The sequence below is a fragment of the Monodelphis domestica genome, chromosome 5, assembly GCF_027887165.1.
Source record: "Monodelphis domestica isolate mMonDom1 chromosome 5, mMonDom1.pri, whole genome shotgun sequence".
Classification (NCBI taxonomy): Eukaryota; Metazoa; Chordata; class Mammalia; order Didelphimorphia; family Didelphidae; genus Monodelphis; species Monodelphis domestica.
The window spans coordinates 140,568,349-140,595,931 of NC_077231.1; the positions used below are offsets into that span (position 1 = coordinate 140,568,349).

At 36.2% G+C, this 27,583-nt stretch overlaps 1 protein-coding gene and 1 long non-coding RNA gene across 2 annotated transcripts in view; both read right to left on the reverse strand.

Moving 5' to 3' along the window:
• Nucleotides 1–27,583, reverse strand: part of LOC107650111 (uncharacterized) — a 135,975-nt gene that overhangs the window by 103,383 nt on the left and 5,009 nt on the right. The gene's annotated exons all lie outside the window — the stretch shown is intronic.
• LOC100010367 (adenosine 5'-monophosphoramidase HINT1-like) lies at nucleotides 8,869–9,449 on the reverse strand. The gene has a single exon (XM_056799430.1). It carries the CDS (start codon nucleotides 9,253–9,255, stop codon nucleotides 8,890–8,892), a length of 366 nt encoding a protein of 121 aa, XP_056655408.1. The 5' UTR covers nucleotides 9,256–9,449; the 3' UTR covers nucleotides 8,869–8,889.

Genomic DNA, 27,583 nt, shown 5'->3' on the forward strand with positions numbered 1-27,583 from the left:
AACAACAAATAGGATGCATACCTGAGTCCAGTTTGCATAGTATGATTGCCGGGTCCTCTCTACATGAACAATTCTCTCCCCTCAGGACACCGACAGGGGAAGTCCAAGGGGTGGGAATGGATTTGGGGATGTCTGCTTTCTTTGGCTGATGTTCCTACTCTAGCCAAGGAGACTATGCGCCTAGCTTCAATTCCTGATCCCATTCTCTGCTCAGCTCTGCCCCAGCTTCTACGTCACACGGGTCTGCTCAAAGGCTTTTTGCTTCTTGGCAGGCAGGCAGGCTACTTGATGTGCCCAGCCAGTCACTCATTCATGATGCCCATCAAAACACCTCACTCTTCTCCTGGTCAGTACTTGTACATCAGATGCAGCCATTATCAGAAAAGCAAGCTCATGCCCAATACGAGAGAGAGAGAGAGAGAGAGAGAGAGAGAGAGAGAGAGAGAGAGAGAGAGAGAGAGAGAGAGAGAGAGAGAGAGAGAGAGAGAGAGACATAGACAGACAGATAGAAAGACAGAGAGACAGGGAGAGGGAGGGGGAGAGGGAGAGACAGAGACAGAGACAGAGACAGAGACAGAGACAGAGACAGAGACAGAGACAGAGACAGAGACAGAGAGAGAGAGAGAGAGAGAGAGAGAGAGAGAGAGAGAGAGAGAGAGAGAGAGAGAGAGAGAGAGAGAGAGAGAGAGAGAGAGAGAGAGAGAGAGAGCGCTAAGTACAGACAAGGTAAAATGTTTCTGAAGTCTACTGAAAATCTCTAATTCTTCTTTAATAAAGAGACAGAGCATTCTGATATCTCCCTATAGAGAGGCTCCTCAATTCTTATAGGACTGAATCTTTACAATTCTGTATGTTGTTAGTCCACTTTAAATATGTCCTGAAGCTTATTACTATGAAAGAAAGGAAAGGAAACATGCATTTATTAATGAGAGTGCTACTCATAATGACAGGTGATATTTATAATCTCTTATCATTTACAATACAATTCCTTCCTTGTTAACTTTAATGGATGCTGTCCAGACTCTTTAAATTAACTAATTATGGTTAAGTAGTCCTTTATTTAATCAAATAATCATTAATAGTATATAATAAAACCTTTATAAAACCATCATATGCCATAGTCCATAATTGATAAAGACTAGACACATAGAATATTGGAAGTGGGAAGGACTTTTGGAGATCGAGTCCAACCTCCCACGTATGACTGATGAGGAAACATTTAAGGCTTTGAGGGCCCTTGAAGGAAAGGCTAATCTTCCACCTGGCCACTCAATAGTGTGCAGCTGAACTGATTTGGATAAAATAGGCAGCCTTCTGCAAGAACACTTATTTGAAAAACTCAGATTTGTTCCAACACAATTGACATATTAGAGAAAATTTTGAGCTCATGGAGAATTTGGGCTTTGGTTATGCATGATTTTATCATTAAGGAGAACTAGTGTAGTGACTACACCATTAGTTCACCATGAATCAAGGGGATGACCTCTCTGGATGGGCTGCCCTCTCCTCACTTTACCAGCTTATAATGGGGCTTGTGGGAAGGGAGAAGCCTGACTTTAACTGTAGGAAAGCATTGTAGATATCATCTTCCTTAATCCAGGATGTGATGAGGGCTACTGGGGTTTTATTGCTCAATCTTGCATGTCTCTGCTTTTTGGAAACCTTATGTAAAATGATAGCAGAAGTACCTGTAGATATTTTTCCTCTTGAAATCTCTTTGATCAAAAACTTTTTTTAAAAAAATCTTTCCCTTGACAGCATTTTCAAGGGTCAAAATCTTTATAAACAGGAAATTCTTTCTTATAGTTCTCTATATATGTGTGTCATAGTCTAGCAACAGACTTCATACATATTTATACATACACACATATATATATATATATACAGAGCTATACATTGAATATTTCAAATGTTATTCAAGAGTAATCTTTATCAGAGAGGAATAACTACAAAATGAATTACAGTTCTTTTTTTACTTTTATTGGTAAGGCCAAATATTTGTTTTAAATAATGTTTTTAAACCACTAAAAGCAGAAGAGATTATGTTTTTTATTTTTCCAAGTAAGTATGAATTCCACACATCACAGGAATTATCTATATGACCATACATATATGACTAATATATCTATATGTCTAAATTAAATGATCATTTTTAACAGATGAAGAAACTGAGGCAGCGAGTAGTAAAGTGACTTGCCCTGGATCACATAGTAATAATATATGGCCTTATTTGTTAAATAATATTGTTCAATCAACAAACATTCATTGTTGCCCAGAACTTATGTGCATGTATATGTGTGTACCAATAGTCATATTTTCATTATTCATAGAAACAGAAAAAACATTTTGTAAAAGTCTATCTTTCTACCATTTAAAAAAAGTTTTGTCTACTCATTTATATATTTAATTTAAAATATTTTTCCATGGTTCATGGTTTTTCCCTCCCCTCCTTCCAGCCCCCGCCACTGGGTTTTACATGTGTCATTGATCAAGATTTATTTCTATATTATTAATATTTGTACTAGGGTGATTGTTTAGAGGCTACATCCCCAATCATATCCCCATTAACCTATGTGATCAAGCAGTTATTTTTTTTCTGTGTTTCTACTCCCACAGTTCTTCCTCTGAATATGGATAACGTTCTTTCTCATAAGTCCCTCAGAATTGTCCTGGATCATTGCATTGCTGCTAGTAGAAAACTATGCTACATTCAATTGTACTACAGTGTATCAGTCTCTGTGTACAATGTTTTCCTGGTTCTGCTCCTCTCACTCTGCATCACTTCCTGGAGGTTGTTCCAGTCTCCATGGAATTCTTCCACTTTATTATTCCTTTGCGCACAATAGTATTCCATCACCAACATATACCACAATTTGTTCAGCCATTCCCCAACTGAATGGCATCCACTCATTTTCCAATTTTTGCCCACCACAAAGAGTGCAGCTATGAATATTCTTGTACAAGTCTTTTTACTTATTATCTCTTTGGGGTACAAGCCCAGCAGTGCTATGACTGGATCAAAGGGCAGACAGTCTTTTAGCACCCTTTGGGCACAGTTCCAAATTGCCCTCCAGAATGGTTGCATCAATTCACAACTCCACCAGCATTGCATTTGTCTTTCTACCATATTGACCCATATCATCAAGCCAGAAATTTAAACTCAGTGATAGAAGTGAAAGGGGAAAGAGAATCAATAAACAAGAATATTGCATAATGGAATATTTTGACACAGAGTATATTTTTGGATCCACAGGAGGCACTTGTTTAATTAGACAGAATTTAGCAAACAGATTTATTAACTGATATTGCCTGAGTGTCAGCTGCAGAATCTATTAGAAGCATAAAGCGATCAGGCAAAGCAAAGTGAAAGAGACTGTTATGAAACCAGTATAATGATATTGGGATATTGGGATCAAGAGAAAAAGAAATATACTGCTAGGTGGGGGTGTAAGAGTAGAGTATTAGTAAATACGGGAGAAACTGACGCAAACCCTGTGGGCCACATGCAATTTCTTTAGCTTAATAATATTCTATTTATTAGGTTTGTATAGTATGTTTTCTGGAAATATTTTAAGGTTTTGGAAGAAGTATCACATTAGTTCAAGTATATAACAAACCTCTAATAATCACCTTTTTATGGCAAGGTGATATTTAAGCATTTCCTGAAAATTTTACTCTAACAAGATGAAATCAAACAGCTCAGCTTCAGGGAAAAGGAATGGAAAAGTAGTGAGAAAATGGTTTAACAAATGGTAATGCTGAGCTTGTATTCCTGAGAAATAACTATAGTCGCTCCAATTTTCAATTGAAATGCAGCCCTCAGAGATTCTTCTGATGTTTGGGAAGTCAAATTGTCTTATTAAATTGTGCAGAAATTGACAGATTCCAAACAAATAGAAGGAGTAATCATTGGAGAGTGTACAATAATCTGGCAATATGGAAATTACAAATTATAATATTTCCCCCTCGAGTAACTGAAATATGCAAAAGAACAACTGCATAATACAATACAGTTTGTGTAATCCCTGGGTAACTGCTGTTAGCAAGCTATTTTATCATAGTTGCACACTTCTCAGCTAATAATGAATGCACAAAATTAAGTTTTAAATGAATTATGAAATTCTTTCAAAGTTCAGTTGTTACATAAAACTACATTGGCAAATAGCAAAAGGCTTCAACTGCCAGCTGCATAAATCTTATTTTAAATGATTGTATTCACTTTATTGACACATTAAGAGGGCCTTTATTGTTCTACTCTAGCATTCAGAAGAGGAAGTAAGTTTTTTTTTATATTATACATATGTGTATATATATCCAACATATAGAAAATTGGTCTAGGAACCAGGAAAATCTTGGGGTAGATCCTGTCTCTGACCTTCTGGTTGTTTGACACTAGAAAGGATCATTTACCTTTTCAGTGTTCTAGAAAACCCTTTAAAATTCTAAGGTATAGAGATGTTACTGATTCAAATTAGTAGAGTTTCCTCCCCAGAGTTTCCTTTATTCAATTAAATCATAGTCTCCAGTGGAGAACTCCAAAGATCTTGGAATTCCAATGGATAAAAGACCACTTGTTAGATATGTTATAAGGGATATTCCTTGAATGTATGGATTGAACAAGATGACCCTGAGGACAAGTTCCAAATTCTGTGATTTGAGGAAAATGCTATAGAATGAAGAACACTTGTGGATAAAAGGAGAGATGAGTTATTATCTGTCTATAGCTCCCTGAAGGGATTGGCAGAATCACAAAGTCTCAGAATTGAAAGAAAGTTGCCAAAAGTGACCTAATCTAACCTATGTCTGAAGAAGAACCCCTTCCTCAACATCCTTGACAAGTACCTTCCAGCCTCTACTTGAATACCTCCAGTGAAAGAGAATTCGTTACCTCCCACAGCAGCCCTTTTTGTGACAGCTCTCTTTATCAGGAATTTTTTTCTTATGTTGAACCTAAGTCTATCTTCATGCAATCCTTTGCTTTACTCAGTTCTGCCCAATTTTCTGTCCACAAAACAATTATATCCCATGAAATATTTTTATTTCGGGCGGGGGGGGGGGATCCCTAGTTATTTCAACTGATCCTTGTATTCGCTGAATGGTCTCAAGTTTCCTTACAATTCTGTCTTCCACTTTGTTAAAATCCTTCCTGAAATGTGCTACCCAGAAAGGAACATGGTATGGTATTCCAGAGGTTACCTATGCTGAGTAAAGTGTTTCTCTCAAAGACTGCCAATTAGATAGACTACATGGGTCCTCCAAAGCTCCTTTGATATGGCTGTTGGCATGTCTAAAGTCATGTTAAACTGGTAAATGCAGAAGAACAAAGAAAGAATAATATCAAGTAAAATAAGGGCAGAGAGTGTTCAGGAAGAAGGGCTGGCTAACAGTACATAAGCTGAAGAGAGGTCAAGAACAATGAGGACTTATAATAAATCATTGGCAATCTTTGAGGTTCTCTCAAAGGTTTCAGACTGGTACAGTCAGATGCCTGACTGCAAGGGTTTGAGGAGATACCAGGTGGTAAAGATATAGCAGCAGTAAATGTAGCTAATTCTTCTTATTAGGAATTTAGGAGCAGAAAGGAAAAAAGTGTTTGGACTATAACTTGAAAGATTGTCAGGATCAAATGAAGATGTCTTAAGAAGATCTTGACAGATGTGGACTGGGTAGAGAGGGTGAGAGTGAAGATGAGAGAAAGGGAATGGCTAATAAGGCACAATCCCAAGAGATAAAAGAAAGGGAGTCAAGGATACAAGTAACTTTAGATTGGAAAAAGGAGAGGATGGGTGAAGATGTAGAGAGATATTGAGGTATGGAAGTAGGGGAGATGAGAGGCTTCACAATTTGCTTAACAGAGAAATAGATGAGGGTGTCTGCTAGAGGAGAAAAAAAAAGAACTGGAATGGTAGAGGATGAGGGAGATGTTGAGGCAGGAGGAGGTTTGTAATAGCCATTTTGCCTGCCATTATAATAGTCAGAACTCTACCATTTTCTTGTCTTACTGGCATTTAAGCAGGAGAATAAGCTACATTGGTCACTGGATAGATGAAGAACTTCAGGACCTCTCTCTCTCCCTGCTGGAGCTGGTATAAAGTCAAGAGAACCATGATTGTTGACTGTTTCTTGCTTTTAAATGACAGAATTTAGAGATGACTACAACCTGTGAGCTTCAGAATGTTAGAATGGTGAGCACTCCAGGGGTCTGGGAGGGGATCCCATACTGAACCTTGCAGCTAGCCAGTCCAACATGCAGATCCTTCTGAAAGAGCTAATAGAGCCAGTGAGAAAGCTAGTTGGTTCAGCAGATAGAATTCTTGGCATGGAGTCAGCAAGACCTGAGTTCATATCTGACCTCAGACAATTCTTAGCTGGGCAACTCTGGACAGATGAGGAAACTGAAGCAGAGTGTGATTTGCCTGGGATCATGATAATGAATGAGAGTCTGAGGCCAGATTAGAACTCAGGTTTATTTTTTTTTTCAAGAAATAGTGAACAAAGTTTAATATGGTCTCATGCACCCTGAAGGAGGTGGTGCCCAATTTGGAGGAGTGATTGCTATACCCAAATAATCTCCTATTTGGAACTTCTGAGACTATCTGATTCTTCTATCCACAGTGCCACCAAGGAATTAGATCTACCAGATATGATTGAGATTGATTGGATGACCTAGTATATGGGTCTGTTCTCCTCTTTGGTCTTTAAAGCCATTTCCCATTTAAGTATTCCTCAATTAATTCTAAACTTTTGCCTCCAGCACAACCTGACTCATCTCTTTCCCTAACTCCACTCTTTCAATGATCATATTTATCTCCACATATCCCCATTGGCATTATTTAAGGTATTGTACCCATTACTAGACTGTGAACACCTCTGAGACCTGTCTGCTCTCTACTTAGAGAGAGAGCTGTTTCCATGGAAAGTAATGCAGATTGCAGAAATGGTAAATGCTGTCCAGATGCAACTTATTTAGAGGAGGCACCTGAGAGATGGGGTCAATCTAGGCTGGGCAAAGACACTGTCTGCAGGAAACAGAGGGAAGTAAATAAATGTTTACATTCTCCATGAAACACTTTATTTGTAACATATTGTCTGACTTGTGGGTCACACTGCAAAACCCCTGTGTTGGACACTGCTTGATCCAATTACTGATTTCTTTTTCTCGTCCTAACATTGTTTTCCACCTCAGGCTCTTCTAGCTCAGCCTCTGTCTCTCTGGCCACTAATTTTGGTCCTGAAAATGATTCCTCTAGTTTCTTACCCTTTTCTCTATGGGCATCTTCCAGCACAAACCTTTCTTGCTTTCTGATACTGGAGGTTTCTTCCTAAACTCTGGAATGACCTTAATTGTAAATCATAGGAGGTCTCTTCCTAGCTTCAAATTGGAGGCAAAGTCAGGAGGGCAAGTGAAGAAGTCTTTCCAAGACCTAATATGTATTCCTGAGCACCGAATATAGTTCTCTTCATCCAATGAGCACATAATTAATGAGTGCTCACTTGTTGGCATGGCACAAGAGCCTCTGGATCCATGTGTATTTAAACTCAGTGGACAAGGGGACTAGAATTTGAAACATGGGAAGTGCCCCAAGATTTGATCTTTGAGTCCAAAAGGACAAATTCACAAAACACTCAGTGGCCCAAACCAATGAATGTGGGGAGCTGAGGGAGGGGGCCCATAGCCCTCATTCTACTGTGTTTTGAGCCTTTAAATTGAGGGACACAGCACAGCTCATTTAATTACCCTGTCATTTTCACTGAATGCTCTTTGACTTAATTTCTTCTCAATGAGTGTAAAGCGTCAAGAGACTCTCACATAAACATGGAGCTGCCTTTGACAGCTTCTGGGAAAGAGCCCCAAGGGAGGAAAGGATAAAGATTTACAGTCTACCAATGGTACTGTACAACAGCATTTGGCATCCTAACTTTCAAGGGCTTAATTACTGCCTTTAAAATCAAAGCCAGAGTTGGGCACCATGTGGTAGCCTGTACAAGAAAGAAACACAAAGTCATAAATCTCCACAGTAACAGCAACAACCACCAAAAAAGAGAAAGATTTGAAAAGAAGATGCTGTTGCCATCACATTGCCATAATCATAAGTCACACACCCTGTAGAAAGTAGATTGTATTTATACAAGAAAAAGTGATACTAGATAGAACAATGGCCTCTAAAATATTGGGGAATGATAGTTGGGATGGCCTTCCTTAATAATCACCCAGTCATATCCTTCCCTTTTATTTTACAGCTAAGAAAATTTGAGACCCCAAGAGGTTATGCTTTGCCTCTAAGTTCACACAGCTAGGAAGAGGAAAAATGGCAATTCAAATCTAGGTCCTGACTTCATATCTGTTATTCTTTCCATAATCCCATTATCTCCAATTCATGCTAATGAATAGATTTCTATAATTATAATCTGGAAGACAGGGGTGCCAAATCTTCTCTTTGACTCTTAACTGTGTGACTCGGAGTTAGTCATTTAACTCTTCAATACTTTGGTTTCTTGAAATGCAAAATGAGGGAAATGTTCCTTGTAATATCTACTTTATAGGGTTGTCTAGAGACCTAAATGAAATAAAACATGCAAAATATAGATTTAAAGTGGAAATTGACCCAATTTTCATGAAAATCCTGTCATTTTAGTGATACAAAACTGAAAGAGAAAAAAAAGTGACTTTCTCAAAGACATACAAACAATAAAGAACTAAATGACAGGTATTATTGGTTTTTGTTTTTGTTTGTTTGTTTTTGCATGGAAAACTGATCTTTTATCATGTACCTTTTGAAATGATTTCCCAATTTCTTATTTAACAGAAAACTTCAAGTATTAACTTCAAGCTTAACATATGTTATAAACCTGTCCTGCTGCCCACATTCCAACAATTTATCCAGGAGGTCATTTCATTTGACGTCCAACAAGGATATGCAGATGGATCTGATAGACAGATTGCCCCCCATCAGGACCTTTATTAATCACTATCTGGTATCCTTTCTTCAGTCCCAAGTCAGCTGCACATGTCTTCCCAACAATCATTAAGTGTCCAAGATTTTCATCATCATCTTCTGCTACAGATATCTGGGTAACAGGTCTCTTAGGTATCACCAGGAAATGAGTTGGGGCTTGTGGGCAAACGTCATGGAAAGCAAGACACTGGTCATCCTCAAAAATTATTTTGGCTGGGATTTCCTTGTGAATTATCTTCCCGAAGATGGTGTCTCCGCCAGGCTGGGCAGTCTGTGCTTTGCTAATCTCATCTGCCATTGCTACAATTCTCCCTCAGAGCCAGATCCAGCTCCTATCCCAGCGGCAGCTACACAGTTTCTACCCAGGTATTATTGTTATTAGCATTCAAATCTCCCTAATTCTTCTAAAATAAAGTTCTTAACCCCCCCCTTTTTTTTTTGGTGTGTCACATTGAAATCTATAGACATCTCAAATAATGCTCTTAAAATGCAGAAAATAAATGAATAGGATTAGAAAAGAAGCTAAGTAAATTGTATTCTAATTCTGTTACTAAAATATATTTTTAAAAAGTCTACAGACTCTAGGTGAAGAGTTCTACCTTAAAAGTTCCTTTACTTTTTCACCTTTTTTTTCTTTTCTCCTTTCTTCCTTCCCTTCTTATTTTATCCTCTCAATAACCCTGAGAGGAAGGTACTAATCACATTTTTGCAGAGGAGGAAATTGAGGAAGGCATTGATGAAGTGACTTGCTACAAGTCACAAAGAGAGAAAAAGACTAACTAGATTTGAATTTGGATCTCTTGATCTCTAAAGGCACTGCTCTCCCAATGTACTATTGGACTGTCTTGTTCCTTTACTTTCTAGGACAATATCATATTTCTGGTGTGTAATTGGAAATCTGTTACCCTATAAACTGCATTTCCCAGGAGCCCACTGACTTCCTGTCATTATATACTTCCTGTAGAGAGAAGAATAAATTCGGTGGGTATGCCTGGTCTGGCCTCTTTATTTCCTGTCAGCAACTGTGGTGGTAAGCGGAGATTTTGACCTGGCTGATTAGCCATGGGCATGTGGTTTTTTATTTTGTTACCTTTTTATTTCTTTATTTCTAATGCTCATTAATAAATCTCTTAAAATATAATTTTAAGCATTGTATATTTAATTTTTACACTGGTCAAGAATTCCGTTTAAGTTTAAATTTGGTTACTTTATAGCTATGTTGCTAAAATGTTACCGCTTTGAGCTTCAATTCCTAAATCCACAAAATGAAAATAAAGAGCAGTTTGAAGGCAAAATGTGATAACCTAATATAGTTGTATTTGTAATTATAAGATACTATACGTAGCTATATGGTAGTCTATTTTACATTTATTAAACTAAATAATTCCTATTTCCTCTTCTTTGTAGATAACCATAATGCCCTTTAATGGTTATGACTTAACCAAGAATACAACTCTAGCTCATTTGAGACCAACGGTAACACTTTGTCCATTAGGCACTTATTATAGCCTTATTTGTTCCCAAGAAAGAAGACCTGTATTTCCCATTTCCATCTTTCCATCTACAACCCTAAAGATTTAGCATTTTGATAAACTGTTCACAATGTTCATATATTTTTAGCCCTTTGAAATACAGAATAATTTTCTATACCCTATAATAACTTGATAGGATTTATTATATTTTGAGGAGGGGATTCAAATACTGCTCTGTGTATTCATGTTTTAATGAGCCTATTCAAATAATGGTTTTATAAAGTAGGCTTTCATGTCTGCCAAAGGTGTTCCCTGTTGTCATGGAAGAAGACATTTAAAATGGGTAGTTAAATATCAGTCCTGGGTGTGCTCTATTAAGAAGCAGTAATTTCGGTGAAGACAGAGATAGGAAAAGCAACTAAATATATACAATGGACATCTACCCTCAAGGGAATATAATATGGGGTATCCTGAGGGATTTATTCTTGAGGGGGATATATGCTAGGGCTGTGGGAACATTTTAATCCTTATTGAAAATGGCAAATAGGAATATTAATAACTAGTAACCTGTGTTTCATTTCCTAGCCTCTATACAATTTTTATTATAGCTTATACGTGCCTCAAAAGCATCCTTGATGAACATAGAAGAATAGATACGTTGTTTTTGTAAATGATGCTCCGCAGTGTCATTAGTCACGCAGTTGCTATGAGATATGAGATCTCTTTGTTTGTTTGTTGCCTCTAATCATGGACTCAGTAGAGTACAACATCTCCTTAAGGGTTTTCTTTCTACAAGGTGTTTCCAATGCATATGTCTGTCATACAAGATTCTTTTGAAAGAGAGAAAAAAACGAAGGTGATTTTGTTCACTGACCCTCTTGTCATTGATATCATAAGGCATAAAATGGAGAAATCCATAATTACCAAAAAACCATTGTCAGAGAGCATGTCTACTAGAGAATTCAAGTTAAAGATGGAATCTCTATATCATGTTTTCCACATTCTCTTATCTGTGGATAGTGTCATGCTATCAAGTCCCAGAATATTAGGGAACCTCTTAGATGATATCCTTAGTCACTAAAATAAAGTTTAGCCTATCTAAATGGGAAAAAAAAACAAATAAATAATGCCCATCTTCTAGCAGATAGACAGACAACACATAGAACTCATCCAGAGATCAAATAACTTGTTCGCACAGCTAGTAGGTGTCCAAGACTCTGGTCCTTCTGACTGCAGGTCTGGTGCTCTAGCCACTGAGATACCTAACTACCTTTAATAGCCTAATACCTAATTTAATGCCGTATAATTAGAATTTTGTACCCCTTGAACTACATTTTCCAGCATTCCTCTTTCATCTTCACTTTGCATCCTTATGTTTTGTAGATAAAAGTTTCTGTAACTCCGTTCTCTTCTCCTCTCCCCAGACCATGGTCAGGATAAAATCTCCCTTTACTCACTGCTTTTACATTCCTCTACTTCGAGTGATTATTAATAAATCTATAAAATATATTCTTGGAGGTATTTGGATATTAATTTTAATCTTACAATACCTAACTACCTCTAATAATAAAGGATCAGAGAAATGTTTGTATAGGAAAAAATAAGTTCAGGGATGACCACTGGATGTCTCATATGTGTCCCACTAATATCCATTCAACATCTAGGTTAGATGGGTATGTTATCAATTAGATATACCTTCTGTACTGCATGACTTATTGGAGTAAAAGAGGTATGTAGTACAACCAGCAAAGATGGATTGTAACCTCACAATTGGAGTACTGGAGTATATATTTCACATTGATGAGATCAAAGATTCATGGGAATGTTGGAGTAACAAGCTTATTCATTAAAAGGGAAAATCTATAGTCATTTTACATAGAAATATAAAGTCATCAAAAATAATTCCAATCATGAAAATAGTGAGTCCCAAATAGGATGCGTATAAGTAGTCCAGAAAGGGAGATGGCAATGTATTGCTAATCTGTTTAACTGTTTAATAACAGTTTAATCACTTTTCTTAGATAATTCCAAATAAATTTCTACAATAGTTCCATCAAGAGAATATTAGAGCAAAAAAAAGAGAGAGACAGAGAGAGAGAGAGACAGAGAGAGAGAGAGAGAGGACCTTTTCTTGGTCCAGTAGGACCTACCACACATGTAGTAGAAAGAGGAGAAAGGCTTGAGACAAGCTCTTTGTTCATTAGGAAGAGAATACACTCTCCTACCAAACAAGAAAGAATAAGAGCAAAATCTTTTAGGTCCATGTATTATTTCCACTTTTGTGAGCTAACATGTTTCTGGTCATGCTCCTTTTGGGAAGTTTTTCAGCTCCTCCCCAGTGAAGTTTAGTTTAAATCTTAGACATTACATTCCACATTCTATAATTTTAATTGAAGACTCTCCATCTCTTCCCTCCCCCTTTTATTAGGATATATTATTGCTGTATTTTTGCTTTATATAACAGTCATTTGTGGATGGAGAAACCTTTCCTTCCACCTCCAGAATGAATCCTCCCTCACAGCAAAGAAAAAAAAAATTCTTCCCAAACACCCAGCAAAATCACCACACATGACATTGTATACAATATTCTGCCCTAGTAGCTCCCTGCATCGCTGCCATATTTCATTATTCCTTCTTAAAAGTCTTCTTGGGTTTCTTAATTACTCAAAGTGCAGTTTTTCATTAATGTTGTGATAGTGATTTTGTATATTTGGGGATCAGGGGGTTAATTTATTTCACTCTGTAGTGGTTCATGGAAATCGTTCTGTTTTTTTTTTAATTCCTATTATTTTCTATTACCTCCTGTGCAATAATAATTGATTCCAAGATTATACCTGGTTCATTCCTCAGCTGATGGGTACCCATGTTGTTTTCAACTCCTGATATCACACACACACACACACACACACACACACACACACACACACACACACACACACAAAGTGTTGTGAATATTTTTTATGTGTCTGACTTTTGTTTCTTTCACTAGAGGTATATATCCCCAATAGAGTGAAAGAAAATGAGCAGTTTAATCACTTTTCTTAGATAATTCCAAATAAATTTCTACAATAGTTCCATCAAGAGAATATTAAAGCAGGGAGAGAGAGAGAGAGAGAGAGAGAGAGAGAGAGAGAGAGAGAGAGAGAGCATATTAGTGTACCTGTCTTCTCATACCCCTCAAATAGAGACTATTCCCATTTTTGGTAATCCTTGCCATTTCTCACATTTTGAAATGAAACTTCCAAGTTGTTTAATTTGCCTTTCTCTTCCTATTAGTAATTGGAAAATGTTATTTTGTGGCTTGTAATTTATTTTGAAAACTATTTGCTTATTTTAAAATTATTTATCTACTAAGAAGTGGCTCTTGAAATTATAGTCTATATTGATTCCCTATGTAATTTGGATATCGGATTTTCATTAGTGCTTTTTGATGCAAACATTTTTTTCTCCCAATTGAGAGATTCTCTTATTGTCTCTCCATTTATTTTATTCATGAAAAAATTCTTTTTTAGATTTGAAGTTAGTTAAAATTGCCTTTTTTTTTCCTTCATGCTATCTATCATTGACTTGGTCAAGAATTCTACCCAACCTGTATTTAGTCCTACAAAAAAAAAAAAATATGATATGACCTTGCATATTCTGACTATATGTTCATTTAAAACTTATTGTTATAAGGTATAAGATTTGCCTCAACCTAATTTCTGCTAAATGGCTTTGCAGATTTTGTGGCAATTTTTATCAAAAAGGAAGCCCTAACCAAAAAAATTATGTTCTTGAGTTTATCAAACACTTTTATTATTTTTAGCCTCTATTTCTCACTCATCTTGTTTTCCACTTGTGTATTTTTTAAGGTTTTCATCAGTATCAAACTGTTTTGATAACTACTGCTTTGAATATAGTATAATATAGTTGAATATAGGTATTGCTATGCCCCTTATTTCTCATTATTATTTTCCTTAATTTTCTAGGTCTTTTATTCCTCCAAATGAATTTTATTTAGTTTTATAAGGCATCTTGTTCATAATTTGATTAGAATACATGTAAATTTGTACATTATTTCAGATAGTATTATAATTTTTACTATATTCATATGAGCCATCTACAAACTATTATTTCTTTCCAATTACTTGCTATTTTATTTCTATAAAGATTAGTTGTATTCATATAAATTTTGAGTACATCTTGGCAGGTAAATAGCTAGATAATTTATGAACCTTAAAAATATTTTGAATAAATTTCTAGTTTCTCCTGGTTTTTCTTTTCCTCTTATTTTTTCTTTTCCCTCTTCATTAATATCTTATTTTTCTCCCATATAAAAATGATTTTTGGTGTTTCTCTTCTAACATTTTGAGCTCCACGTTCTCATTGTCCTTCCCCAAACCCCTTACTGTAAATAATTTGCTATTAGTTAAAACATCTGCTATCATAGAAAACTCTATCTATCCCTATTTGTCATTTTTTAGAAGACATATAAGAACATGAAGAAAATAAAGTGAGGAGTGGTCTGCTTTAGTTGTATTCAGACTCTATCATTTCTTTTCCTCAGGTGGATTGCATTTTCCATCATAAATCCTTTGGGATTATCTTGAATCATTGTTGAGAATAGCTAAGTCATTGACAGTTGTTCATTGTACATAATTACTGTTGCCCTATACAATGTTCTCCTTGTTCTGCCTACTTCACTCTGCATCAGTTCCTATAGATCTTTCCAGGTTTTTCTAAAATCCTCTCCTCATTTCTTACATAGTAGTATTCCATCACCATAATATACCACAATTTGTTCAGCCATTCTCCAGTTGAAGGATACTCAATTTCCAATTCTTTGCCACAACAAAAAGAGTTGTTATAAATATTTTTGTACAAAGAAGTCCTTTCCTCCCTTTAAAAATCTCTATGAGATACATATATAGTAGTAGAATTGCTAGATCAAAGGGTTTGCACAGTTGTGTAGCCCTATGGGTCTGGTTCCAAATTGCTCTTCAAAATGGTTGGATCATTACATGACTCCAACTGTGCTGCATTAATGACCCAATTTTCCTACATCTCATCCAATTTTCATCATTTTTCTTTTCTTTCACAGTCAATCAGTTATAAGGAGGTTTCTCAGTTGTTTAATTTGCATTTCTCTAATCAATACTGATTTGGAGCATTTTTCCATATGACTTTAAATAACTTTGATTTCTTCTTCTGAAAATTGACTGTTTATATCCTTTGACCATTTATCAATTGGGGAAATGACTTTTATTCTTATAGATTTGATGCAGCCTATTTCATGACATTATTTTAAACTTTAGCTCTATTCCTGGGATGAACAGAGTGCTATCCCAAGCTTGTTTGGGGATCTACTTCAGTGTTTAGAGGAGGCCTGGCTATCTATGGGTCCTACTGGGCGCCCTTGGGTCCTGTGGTGTGTTTGACAGGGACAGCTGGAATGCCTTTTAGCTCTGTGATGTGGCTTTCATGAGGGTATCCTGGCTGGCTTGCTGGGGGAAGGCTCACACCTATTTTACTCAGATAACCTCTGTGGGATTGAGCTAGGTTCTACTCCCTCCATAACCATTTCCCTCAGATGCTGCCTGTATTGGGTTGTTCTCCCCTCTTAACCTAGTAAGATGAGTCTGTCTTGCTGTTTTTCTATGTTCTAATGGGCCAGAACACTGTTGCACTCTGTTGGTTCTTCTACTCCAGAATTTGTTTCAAGGCAATTTGTGGTTGTTTTGAGGTAGGTTTGGGAGAACTTAGAATATTCCTGCCTTACTCTGCCACCTTGGTTCTCAGAAACAGAAAGATTTTTTTCTTAATTCTATACAAATTCTAATGATTTTGTGTTCTGCTAGTTGTTAATCATCTGTTTCTTTAGTGAATTTCTTGGGTATTCCAAGAACATCACTCTGCCATTTGCAAAGAAGGTTAATTTTCTCTCCTTTTTACTGATCTTTATACCTGTAATTTTGTTTTCTTATTGTTACAGCGATCTTTTCTAGAACATCAAATGGCATCTCTTCTAACCTGAAGAGACCTTGAGAGACAAAACAACAGAAACTCTCCTGTTCAGAGCCCCTCTGACCACAAATATTAGTGAGGTATAAAACAGAGAGATAATTTGCTCACCTAAAATGTTTGCCACTATAATGAGAAAATCAGATGGAATCCCTATGGATGATGAGGTTCTCCAGGTGCTCCTGTTTGCAGATGTCTGTGTAATATGCATGATGTGCAGAGATATCACTTAAATGGAATGTGTAGAAAAAATGAAAATGAGAGGTTTATTAGGCAGTATTAAATCTATGGGGATGCAAAATGTGAAGTGGTGAAAAATGCAGACTGCCTTCTCCACTGAGAAAATGGAAGTTATTGAGAAATCAGGTGATGTGGTCATGGACCCAAACAAAAAATAGAATAGCCAGGAACAGGACCCCAGAATTCTCAATTATTCCTTAGCTCCGAGGCATAATATCTCTGTGTGTGCAAGTCTCTGACTTACTGCCATGCAGCTCCAGGTGAAGGACACATATCTTAAAAGCTGCAGCTGGGATGCCTAGAGAGTCCACAAGCTTTAGCAAAGAGAGAAAGTGTTAGACTTTTTGGGAGCTTTCCAAGCTTTTAAGCATTCTGCAACCAAATAAGGCTATTGAGTTTCTATGGCTCTTTTTTTGCAAGCATGGAGTTCAATTATAAATATACTTGTAATGGAAATCTTGCTGCCATATCTACAATTTATTGTCTGCATAGAACTTTAACTTTAACAACAATTCATTAGTGCCTGTTTTTATGAATCACTATTTAGTGGAATTCATAGGAAAAGATTCATTCTACACAGCAGCTCTTTTATCAGATCAATTTTTTTTTTATTATATTCTGCCCTTTTGGACGAAGGGTTTTGGTTTTTGTTATTTTTAATCTGATGTTGAATATTCATTGAAAATTGGTTTTCTTATTGATTTTTAAAGTTGCTATTGTAATATAGAAATGCTTATATTTTATAAAGTGGATTAGTTAAAAATAAATGATATTCCTTAAAGGGAAAGTACAAGATAAAGTCTCCCATAATATTGCCATATCTAAATGGTATCTAGGAATTGTATCATGGGGACTTACATATCTGAGAAGTGGGGAATGACCAGGAAGAGGAAGGCCAGTATAAGAAAGTATGAGACTAAACCATCTTCTCGTGCCCTTGAACCCAAAAAGAGTTGGAAGCCAGTATTCTGGGAAGAGTAAAACTAACTGCCACACCATACCTGGGCTAGATCAAATAGCTCAGAAACGGGGCTGAGTCCAGGAAGGAGCCAAGGATCTAGGGGGAAAAAGGGGGTTTTCTAGTAGATTCTGCAATCTAAATAATATGACCTTAGGAAATGCTATGCTGAGGCATGATTAATTCTCCTATGAAGGTGAGAATAGCTTCTCTGCCTCTATCTCTTAGATACCAGAAAATCTTTGTCAACCAGATTACTCTAGAGGAAATCCAATTTGGTAAATCTTTATTGAATAGCCAGTTAGAGCCCACATTGGTTTAAATGCTGGAGAGGAAATTAGAGGGTGAGGGTGGGTACAGCAGTAAGTGTAAAAGGCTGCGGCATAGCCCCTGCCTTCATTAAGTTTACAATCTATGTGGAGAGATAAGACTAATACACAACAAACAATTATAGGACAATGAAGGAGAATATATTGAATGGTAAAGCCAATATGCTTATTTAATCATTAATGGCAAGAATTATCTGATATTTGGATAGCATGTTATAATGTACATTTTCACCTAGATTGTATCATGTTGTCCTTACAAGCCTCCTCACAAGGTGAATTACACAAATACCTTCTTTTTTTAAATGCTTTTTAAAAGACTCACATTGGAAACTTGTTTTAATATGCCATTTTCAAGCATATTCCTCTTTCCTGTAACAAGTAAGCCATCCTTTGTAACAAAGATTTTTTTTAAGAGGAAATGGATTTAACAGAAAAAAACCAACACATCAGCCAGGTCTAAAGAAGGTTAATGCTAGGGTCATAATCATAATATAATAATAGACTTATATGGCAGCTAGGTGGCACAAAGAATAGAGTACTGGACCTGGAATCAAGAAGACCTGAGTTCAAATCTAGCCTCAGACACTTACTAGTTTCATGACTAGACAAGTTGTTTAACCTGTTTACCTTAGTTTCCTCATCTGTAAAATGCACAATATCTTTACCAAGAAAACCCCAAACAATATCATAGAGTCAATCAGAAACGAAATGACTACACAAAAATGTAAAGAATTAGCTAATTACTTTCTTCACAGTTATCCTTAAGAGAGGAAGAACATTTGTTCTGGAGTCAGATCCAATTTTACACTCTATCTTTGACCTTTAAGACCCATGTGACTTTATTTCCATAGTCCTCAGTATCCTCCACTGTAAAATGAAAATGGTTGGATTAGGATTGCCTCTGATGACATCTAAGACCTCTTCCAACTCTAGATCTATGATACTATCCATTGGTAGGAGGTAGACATATTACCTCCATTTGACAGATGAGGAAAACATACTAAGAGATAAAGTGACTTATCGAAAGTGTTTATCAAATATGGGGCCAAATCTAGGTCTTCTGATTCCCATTATATGGAGGAGGTAAGAGTTGGCACAATCCTTCCACCATTTTGGAGAGAAATCTGGAATTATACTCAGAGTTATGAATCTGTGTCTACCTTTTGACCCAGAAATACCACTATTAGCATTATTTCCTAAGGCGATAAAAGAAAAGAAACTGTGTATACTAACATATTTAAAGCAGTTTTTTGTGATGGCAAAGAACTGGAAACTGAAGGGAGATCCATCAGTTGGGGAATGGTTGAACGAGGTGCAATATATGATTGCAATGGAATACTATTGTAACATAAGAAATGACAAACAAGACAATCACACACCAAAAAAAGCAAGCAAACGTGGAAAGAATTATGTGAAGTGATGCAAAGTGAAATGAGCAGAACCAAGAGAACACTGTTCATAGTAACAACAAAAATGTATGATGGTCAACTACAAATCACTTACTATTATCAACAAGGCAAGGATCCAGAGCAACTCCAAGGGTCTCATCAAGAAAAAGGATATTCACCACCTTCGAAGGAGCAGAGTCCAAATACGGATAGAAATATATCATTCTTCACCTTATTTCCTCAATGAATTTTTCTCTGGCATGAGCAATATATATCTTGTTTCACAATATGAATAGGGAATTTTGTATTATATGATAATATACATACAATTAATATTATGTTACTTACCTTCTTAGGGAGTGGGGAGGGATGGAAGGGAAGTGAAAATTGTTTCTACATGTAATTGAAAAAATAAATTGTTTTAAGAATAAATAATGAATAGGGAAAATTTGGTTGACAGGGATAATACACAGATGTTTATCACCTTCCTTCCCTAAGAAGGAAAAGAGATGATATAAATGGAAAAATAATGGAGGGTCTTATATTCTATTATTGAAGAAAATATCTAAATATAAGATATCTATAACATATATTAAAATATGTAAAATATATAAATATAAAAATATCTAAAGCATTCATGGGCTAAATAACCTCTAGAGGTTTGGGGGGAGTTTGAAACTGGTTTCAGTCCAAGTGATCTTGTGAAAACTGAAGGAGATCCAGTTTCTAGGCCAAATGTGATTGAGGGACTAGTTCTGTGTGACAATGTGGTCTTCTAATGGACTGTGGAGCTAGAACTGATAAATCAAATTTCTGAGTCAGAATTGAGTGGGTATATATGTCACTCTCTTTCCTGTCTAGCTACTGGGAGGCAGGACTACTTTGAGAAGCTTGAGAGATGGGCAGGGAAATGATTGACTGTTCTCCAACCTGTCCATGTTGGTTGTGAATGTGTGTGTCTCTGTTTCTTTCTGGTATTTGTTATTCTCTCATCTTAGGCAAATCAGTATTGTAAGGTAGACATGTTCAGGCAGAGAAATTATGAATTCAAAAGATCCAGAGGTCGCATCAGAGATCCCATCAACAATAGTCATGATGGTAGCCAACTGCAGTGGAAAGAAATTCAGATGAATACAGAATGACCATCCAAGGATGGCATCAGTTTGAGTAAGTGCAGATGCTCAAAAAAAAAAAAGTTCCCACTAGGAACTTAACAGAAGCAGGGATCCAACAGAGCATGAAGCAACATCTAAGGAGAACTTGGTAAGGACTCCAAAAAAAGAGAACTAATTAAAGGGCCAGAGATGGAAAGTGTCCCTTCACCACACATGTTCCCCACAACTATGCCTCACTACTATTATTCTTTAAGTTTAAGTCCACTCATGTTATATGTGCAAAAGGAGTGTGCCCCAAACTTGAGGTGAATGTTTTAGACCTATTGTTTTTGCTATACCATTTAAATAAATTCCTTTTCTAAAAGCTAGTGAAGTCAACTGGTTGATTGGTAATAGTGAAAACACTGATGGGGATTCAGGAGCAATGGCAGAGAAACTCCACTCCACAGGATTATCCTTAGAACCTCCATGTAAAAGGTCAGTTACCCTGTGGGGACCCTAAACTGTGAAAGTCAGTCTTCACCTGGAGATTTTGGGTTCTAGGAGGATGGTACAAAACCTTTCAGTCCATTGGTTTTAGGAAGCTTTCCACCTAAACCATACAGACTGAGATTCAGCCTGTAACATTGGTCAGATAAACTGATTTTTCTTGTTATGGTTTTGTCAATAATAAGTTACATGACCTAGAAAATATCACTTCATAGAATCATAGATTTTTGGAGCTAGAAAGGGATTGTAATATCAAATTCAAAATTTGATTTTGAATCAAATCAAATCAAATCAAAATCAAATTAAAAAAAAAAACCCTGAAAATACATGTCCAGAATTTCCCTCCAGTGATGGAAATCCACTTATACTCCACTCACCTTCACATAAACTGCTTCAGTGACACTAGCCACAAGACACTCCATCTCTCAACATCTTGTGGTTTCACTGATTATCCCTCCCACCCCTACTTGTAATCTTCTCCCTTCTCATCTCTGCCTCTTAGCTTCTCTGGCTTTCTTCTTATTTCAGCTAAATTCTTCCCTTTAAAAAATAATTTATTTTCCCAATTTCATGTAATAATAATTTTAAACATGTTTTGTAAAATTATAAGACTTAAATTGTTTCCCTCTTTCCTTTCCCTCCCTCCTCCGAGACAGTAAGCAATTTGATCTGAGTTAGATATGTGTGATCATGCAAAACATTTCTATATTGGTCATGTTGTGAGAGAACCAAAACTCCAATATGAAAACACACACAGATAAAGTAAAAAAAAAATAGTATGATCCAATCTGCATTCTGACTCCATCAGTTCTTTCTCTGGAGATGGATAACATTTTTTGCCCTAAGTCCCTCAGAATTGTCTTTAATCATTGTGTTGCTGAGAATAGCTAACTCTTTCACAGTTGATCATCGATGATCTGATGCTGTTGTTACTGTGTACAATGTTCTCCTGGTTCTGCTTACTTTACTCTGCATCAGTTCATGTAGGTCTTTGCAAGTTTTTTTTTTTTTTAAATCTTGCTGCTCATCATTTCTTATAGTGTAATAGTATTCCATCATCATCATATACCATAATTTGTTCAGCCATTCCCCAGTTGATGAACATCTCCTCAACTTCCATTTTTTTGCCACCACAAAAAGAGCAACTATAAATATTATTGTACAAATAGATCTTTTTAATTTAAAAAAAAATTCTCTTTGGAATACAGACCCAGTAGTGGTATTACTGGATTGAAGATTATGCACAATTTTATAGCCCTTTGGGTTTGGTTTAAATTGCCCTGCAGAATGATGAGATTTGCCACATCCCCTCCATTTGTCACTTTTCTTTACTGACTTATTAGCTAATCTGATAAATATGAGTTAGTACCTCAGAGTTGTTTTAATTTTTATTTCTCTAACCAAGTGATTTAGAATGTTTTTTCATATGAATATAAAGTGCTTTGATTTCTTAATCTGAAAATTACCTATTCATAACCATTTGTCAATTGGAGAATGACTTGTATTCTTATAAATTTCACTTAGTTTTCTATATACTTGAGAAATGAAACCTTTATCAGAAATATGTACTGTAAATTTTTTTCTCAGTATGTTTTGCCCCCTCTAATTTAGGTTGCTTTGTTTTTGTTTCTAAAAACCCTTTTAATATGATCAAAATTATTCATTTTATAACTCATAATGTTTTCCACCTTGTTTGTCACAAATTATTCCCTTCTCCATAGATTTAACAGGTGAATTCCTCCTTTTTCAAAAAGGCTTTTTCCTGTCCTTAATTCTAGTGTCCTTTCTCTGTTGATTATCTCTAATTTAGTCTATATCCATCTTATATATTTATAGTTGTTTTGTGTGGTCTCCTTTTCTAGATTATGAACTCTCTGAAAAAGCAAACTATTTTTGCCTTTCTCTGTATTTCCAGAACTTTACACAATGTTTGGCATCTAGTAGATGTTTAATAAATGTTTATCGAGTTGACTTTGTTGTGAGACAGACATTCCACATGTAGATAGCTCTAATTTTTAGAAATTTTCTTTTTATATCAAACCTCTGTTTGCTTCTTGACAACTTCTACTGATTGCAACTAGCTTTGTCTTCTGGGATCATGCAGAACAAATCCCGTCCCTTTTCTACACAATAGCATTTCATTTACTTGAACATAATTGTTATTTTCCCCCTGAGCTTTCTTTTCTCCTGACCTGACACACAGAGTTCCTTAACACAATTCTCATATGGCATGGACTCAAAGTCCTTCATTCTCAAACCCTCTTTCTGCATGTTTTCCAGCTTAGCCATGTCCTTTCTAAATGTAGTTTAAACCTGAGTTCAAATCTTCCCTCAGATACTTGTTATTCCTGTGAACCTGGGCTGGTCACTTAACTTCTGTCTGTCTCAGCTCTCTTTCTTGTCTGTAAAATGGGAATCATAATAGCACCTACCTCCCAGGGGTTTTTTGAGGTCAGGATAAAATGAAACAATATTGGTAAAGTGCTTTATAAATCATAAAATATCTATGTCAAAGATATATTAGTTATTTTTACTATTATTTTTCTCTTCATTCAGCTTAGGGTCATGTTCATTTTCTTAGCTGATTCATCATGCCTCTTTTTTATCCTGCCTTTTTGACTTATATTGTGTTTGCAGTTTACTTGACTTCCAAATTAATCCTTTTACCACTAGGCTTGTTTCATCATGTAAGTTGTAAATTAGAGCTAATATAATCTTTTTATTTTATATTATCCTACCTCTTGAAAAGGATAGAACTAATACAGATAGAATTACTTTATGGATTTTTCTGTAAGAAACTATGAGTGGTGCATGTACTCTTGGGAACCTAGACTCTTGGGTTGCAGCCTTAGTATCAGTTCAAGTAAATTCCTAATCTCTTTCCAATAAGATTTATCACCTAGAAATTGTGAATACCCCATGCTATTTATTCTGTTAATTTAAATATAAAAATGTTGAAATGAGAGAAAGGGATTGATTAGGAAAGCAGTATCTGAGCCTTGATTTTGGAGCAAATGTAGAGTTGGGTTTTAAGCCTTGAGTGGACATGTTCCACCAGCTGTCCCCTACTGACCAAAAGTAAAATATGTAGCAGGAGTGAGTGACCATGGCCATAACCGAGTGTTTGTGGATCAGATTCTTTTTTTTTTTACTTTTGAAATTTTTTATTTAATTAATTAATTTAGAATATTTTCCCGTGGTTACACGATTCATGTCCTTTCCCTCCCATATCTGACACACAATTCCACTGGGTTTAACATATGTCACTGATCAAGACCAATTTCCATATTATTAATATTTGCACTAGGGTAATCATTTAGAGTCTACACCCCAATCATATCCACATCGACCCGTGTGATTAAGCAGTTGTTTTTCTTCAATGTTCCTACTCCCATAGGAGTTTTAACTCTGAATGTGGATAGTGTTCTTTCTCATAAATCCCTCAGAATTGTCCTGGGTCACTGCATTGCCACTAATGGAGAAGTCCATCACATTCGATTGTACCACAGTGTATCAGTCTCTGTGTACAATGTTTTCCTGGTTCTGCTCCTCTCACTCTGCATCACTTCCTGGAGGTCGTTCTAGTTCACATGGAGTTCCTCCAGGTCATTATTCCTTTCAGCACAATAGTATTCCATCACCAACATATACCACAATTTGGAAGTGATTCTTATATAATCATTTGCCTTCAGATTTGAAAAGCACTTTAATGATCTAGTTTTACTACTTCTCCCTCTGTTTCCCTTCCTGAGATAATTATTGAAAGGTAAAATCCTCTTTTACTTGCGTTTCAAATTAAAAGAAAGTGAGAAAATATGGGATATCCATCTATCTGAATTTTTTGATTTGATAGATAGATAAACAAAATACTTTGCTGGTGTAGGCTATGTAAATAAGCAAAAGCATTTCTGTCCTCAAGGAGATTATCATCTAATGGGGGAAACAAAGAGTAAAAAGGGAGCTGGAAGGGGGAAAGGCCAGGTGCACAAGCACTAGCATGATGTGTGGATTAAAAAGAAGTGAGATGAGGACCTAGTTCTGGGACCAATAAGGCAAAAGGTAATTTATCATGGGCCAGTATTCTAAGGTAAGAGTTCAAGATTGTGCCAGGAAACAGATGAGGAAGATAACCAGAGGGTAGGGAGCATGGCAGCATTGGCACTGGTTGAACATTAAAGATGTCTGGGAGTTCTGAAGTCCTGTTAGATGAATGTACCAAATACCAAATTGCCATGTCATTCTGACACAAGGCTCCCATCTTTGACAAAGCTAGTGAGTGGCATTATTTCATCAAAACTGATAGCTTGACTAGGCAACAAATTTGAGTTCCAAACTCTAGCCTGTTCACATGAATCATTTTTCATTATTAATGACAGGTAAATTATGAGTGTGCAAGTGGGTGTTGTCTTCCTGCCTTATATCATAAAGAATGCCTTTAGGGAAAAAGCGACAGTTCTGTGTGTAACTTCTCAAAGGGCAGTTACAGGGGCCTGCACACAGCTCTGATGGTGATGAATGCTAGAGGTCTCAAAGAGCCACGTTTAGTATCACTCATGAATTATATCAGAGCAAGTCATGCATAGAGGCAATCTATAATAGACGCTGTATCAAAGGGTAATAGAACTAGACAGCATAAACCAATCAAAATACTCAACACTATCAGCTTTTTTATTTTGAGGAATAAATGTTGGAATAATGAATATTTCCCAGCAGTTGATTTTAAACATTGAGAAATTTGATTATTTTACCCTTCAACTGAATTGAAAACATGAGTATGCCCAGATATTGGTATTTCTAAATGTTGATTTGTTAATAAAACATCACTTAGACATTTTTACTGCATTATATTGGAGTGAAGTGCAGGGGTGTGATGTGATGGAGGTGGAAATTGAAATATATTTTAAGAGGCAAGTGGACTTCCCAATAAAAAGAGCCATAATGACAAAATGTCATCCCCAACTTTTCCTAGGCATACTTCCCCACACACTATCATGGTCAAAAGAAAGTGGAAAGAGTTGAGTGAGGTACTTAATGGCACCAAATGAGCTAAAAGCTTCACCAAAAAGAGTCACTTACAAAATTGCTTGTTCAGAGTTTCGAGTGAGACTATATAATAATTGCATTAATAACTACTACCCTGTGAAAGGACCCTTTAGCTTTTCCTAATTCCCTATCTTTGAAGGCTAGGTTACTTTTCCTTAAGAAGTATCTGATTTGCAAATGAGATGTTCTATGTAAAGTGCTTTGCAAACCTTAAAACTTTATATAAACATTAAATAGTCTAGATCTTCTATAAAGGGCATAGTAGTTTACTGATTTATTGTTCCATTTACCAAACCCTGACTTCTCAAACCAAAAAAATTTCCCTGGCCACCATTCCCTATTGATGTGTGCTGTTTATTTTTATATGCTCTCTCTCTGAGAGCATGGATTATCTTGTCTTTATATTTGTATACTCAGTACTTATCAAAGCACCTGACATACAGAAGGTGCTTAATAAATCATTCATTTCTGTCATCTGTCATGATTCATTCATTCAACATCATAGGACCAAGAATAGAACCTTCAACCAATCCATTAGAGACTCTCCTTTCCACTTGTAGAACCATTTAAAAACGATCCTTTACATCCAGACATTCAGCCAAAAGAGATACCATATGAAGCTCTTCACTCACCTAAAAGTGTTACCAAAATGCTGGCTATAATTATTATTATTAATCAGTTCAGGTCTCCCTAACGATGATATCATTTAATCCATATCTTCCTCTCTTTCCCTCAAGAGAGCAGAAGTAACTTTATCAAACATTTTTTTAAAATCTAAGTAAACTGTAACTCTTACCTTCTAGTCTAGTAATTATATTAAATACAACATATATACATACATACATATATACATATATACATATATACATGATTTGACTCAGGGAATTATGGCTAACACCACTGATTTTGTTTCTTATTGGCCAATTTTTTAAAAGACAGAAAAAGAGGAGTCTAAAAAGCTCTGCACTCAAGCTAGTGGACCAGAATGGGCAATACCCAGGCAGGGAAGCTGTACCCACGTGAATCAGTGTTTTATCCTTGAATAGCCTTCCCCTGTAAAAGCTAAACTCTTACATGTTCTAGAAATGGCTCATTTCATTCCAGTTCTAAACCTGAAACGTTAGAGTAGCCTAAATCAGGCAATGAAGCAAAAAAGTATTTTTAGGCACCTAAACAAATAGAAATACAAAAAAAATACCAAAACAAGGTCTCTTGTCTCAAGAAGCTCCCCTTATAAAGGGGAAGACCACATGCAAACAACTGTGTCTATAGAAGATCTACTGGAACTCACTGAGGAGGCACTGGGACCGTAGGGGAATAGGGAGAAGCTAAGACCAGAAAAGGTCTCCTGCTGAAGTTGGGATTTAGCTGAATCTCATAGGAAGTCAGAGAACCTCCAAGCTAGAAGTAAAGGAGAACATTCCAGGTATGATGAACAGTCATCGTCAGGAGAAGGACTGTTCCTGTGACCAAAAAATAAGGAAAAGCTGGATTTGAGCTCAGGTTTTCCTCACTTTAGATCCATTTCCTTATCCTTCTAGTTGCTTTTATCCAAGACCCTAAAGAAGCTTCTCTTAAAAGGTCTCAACACC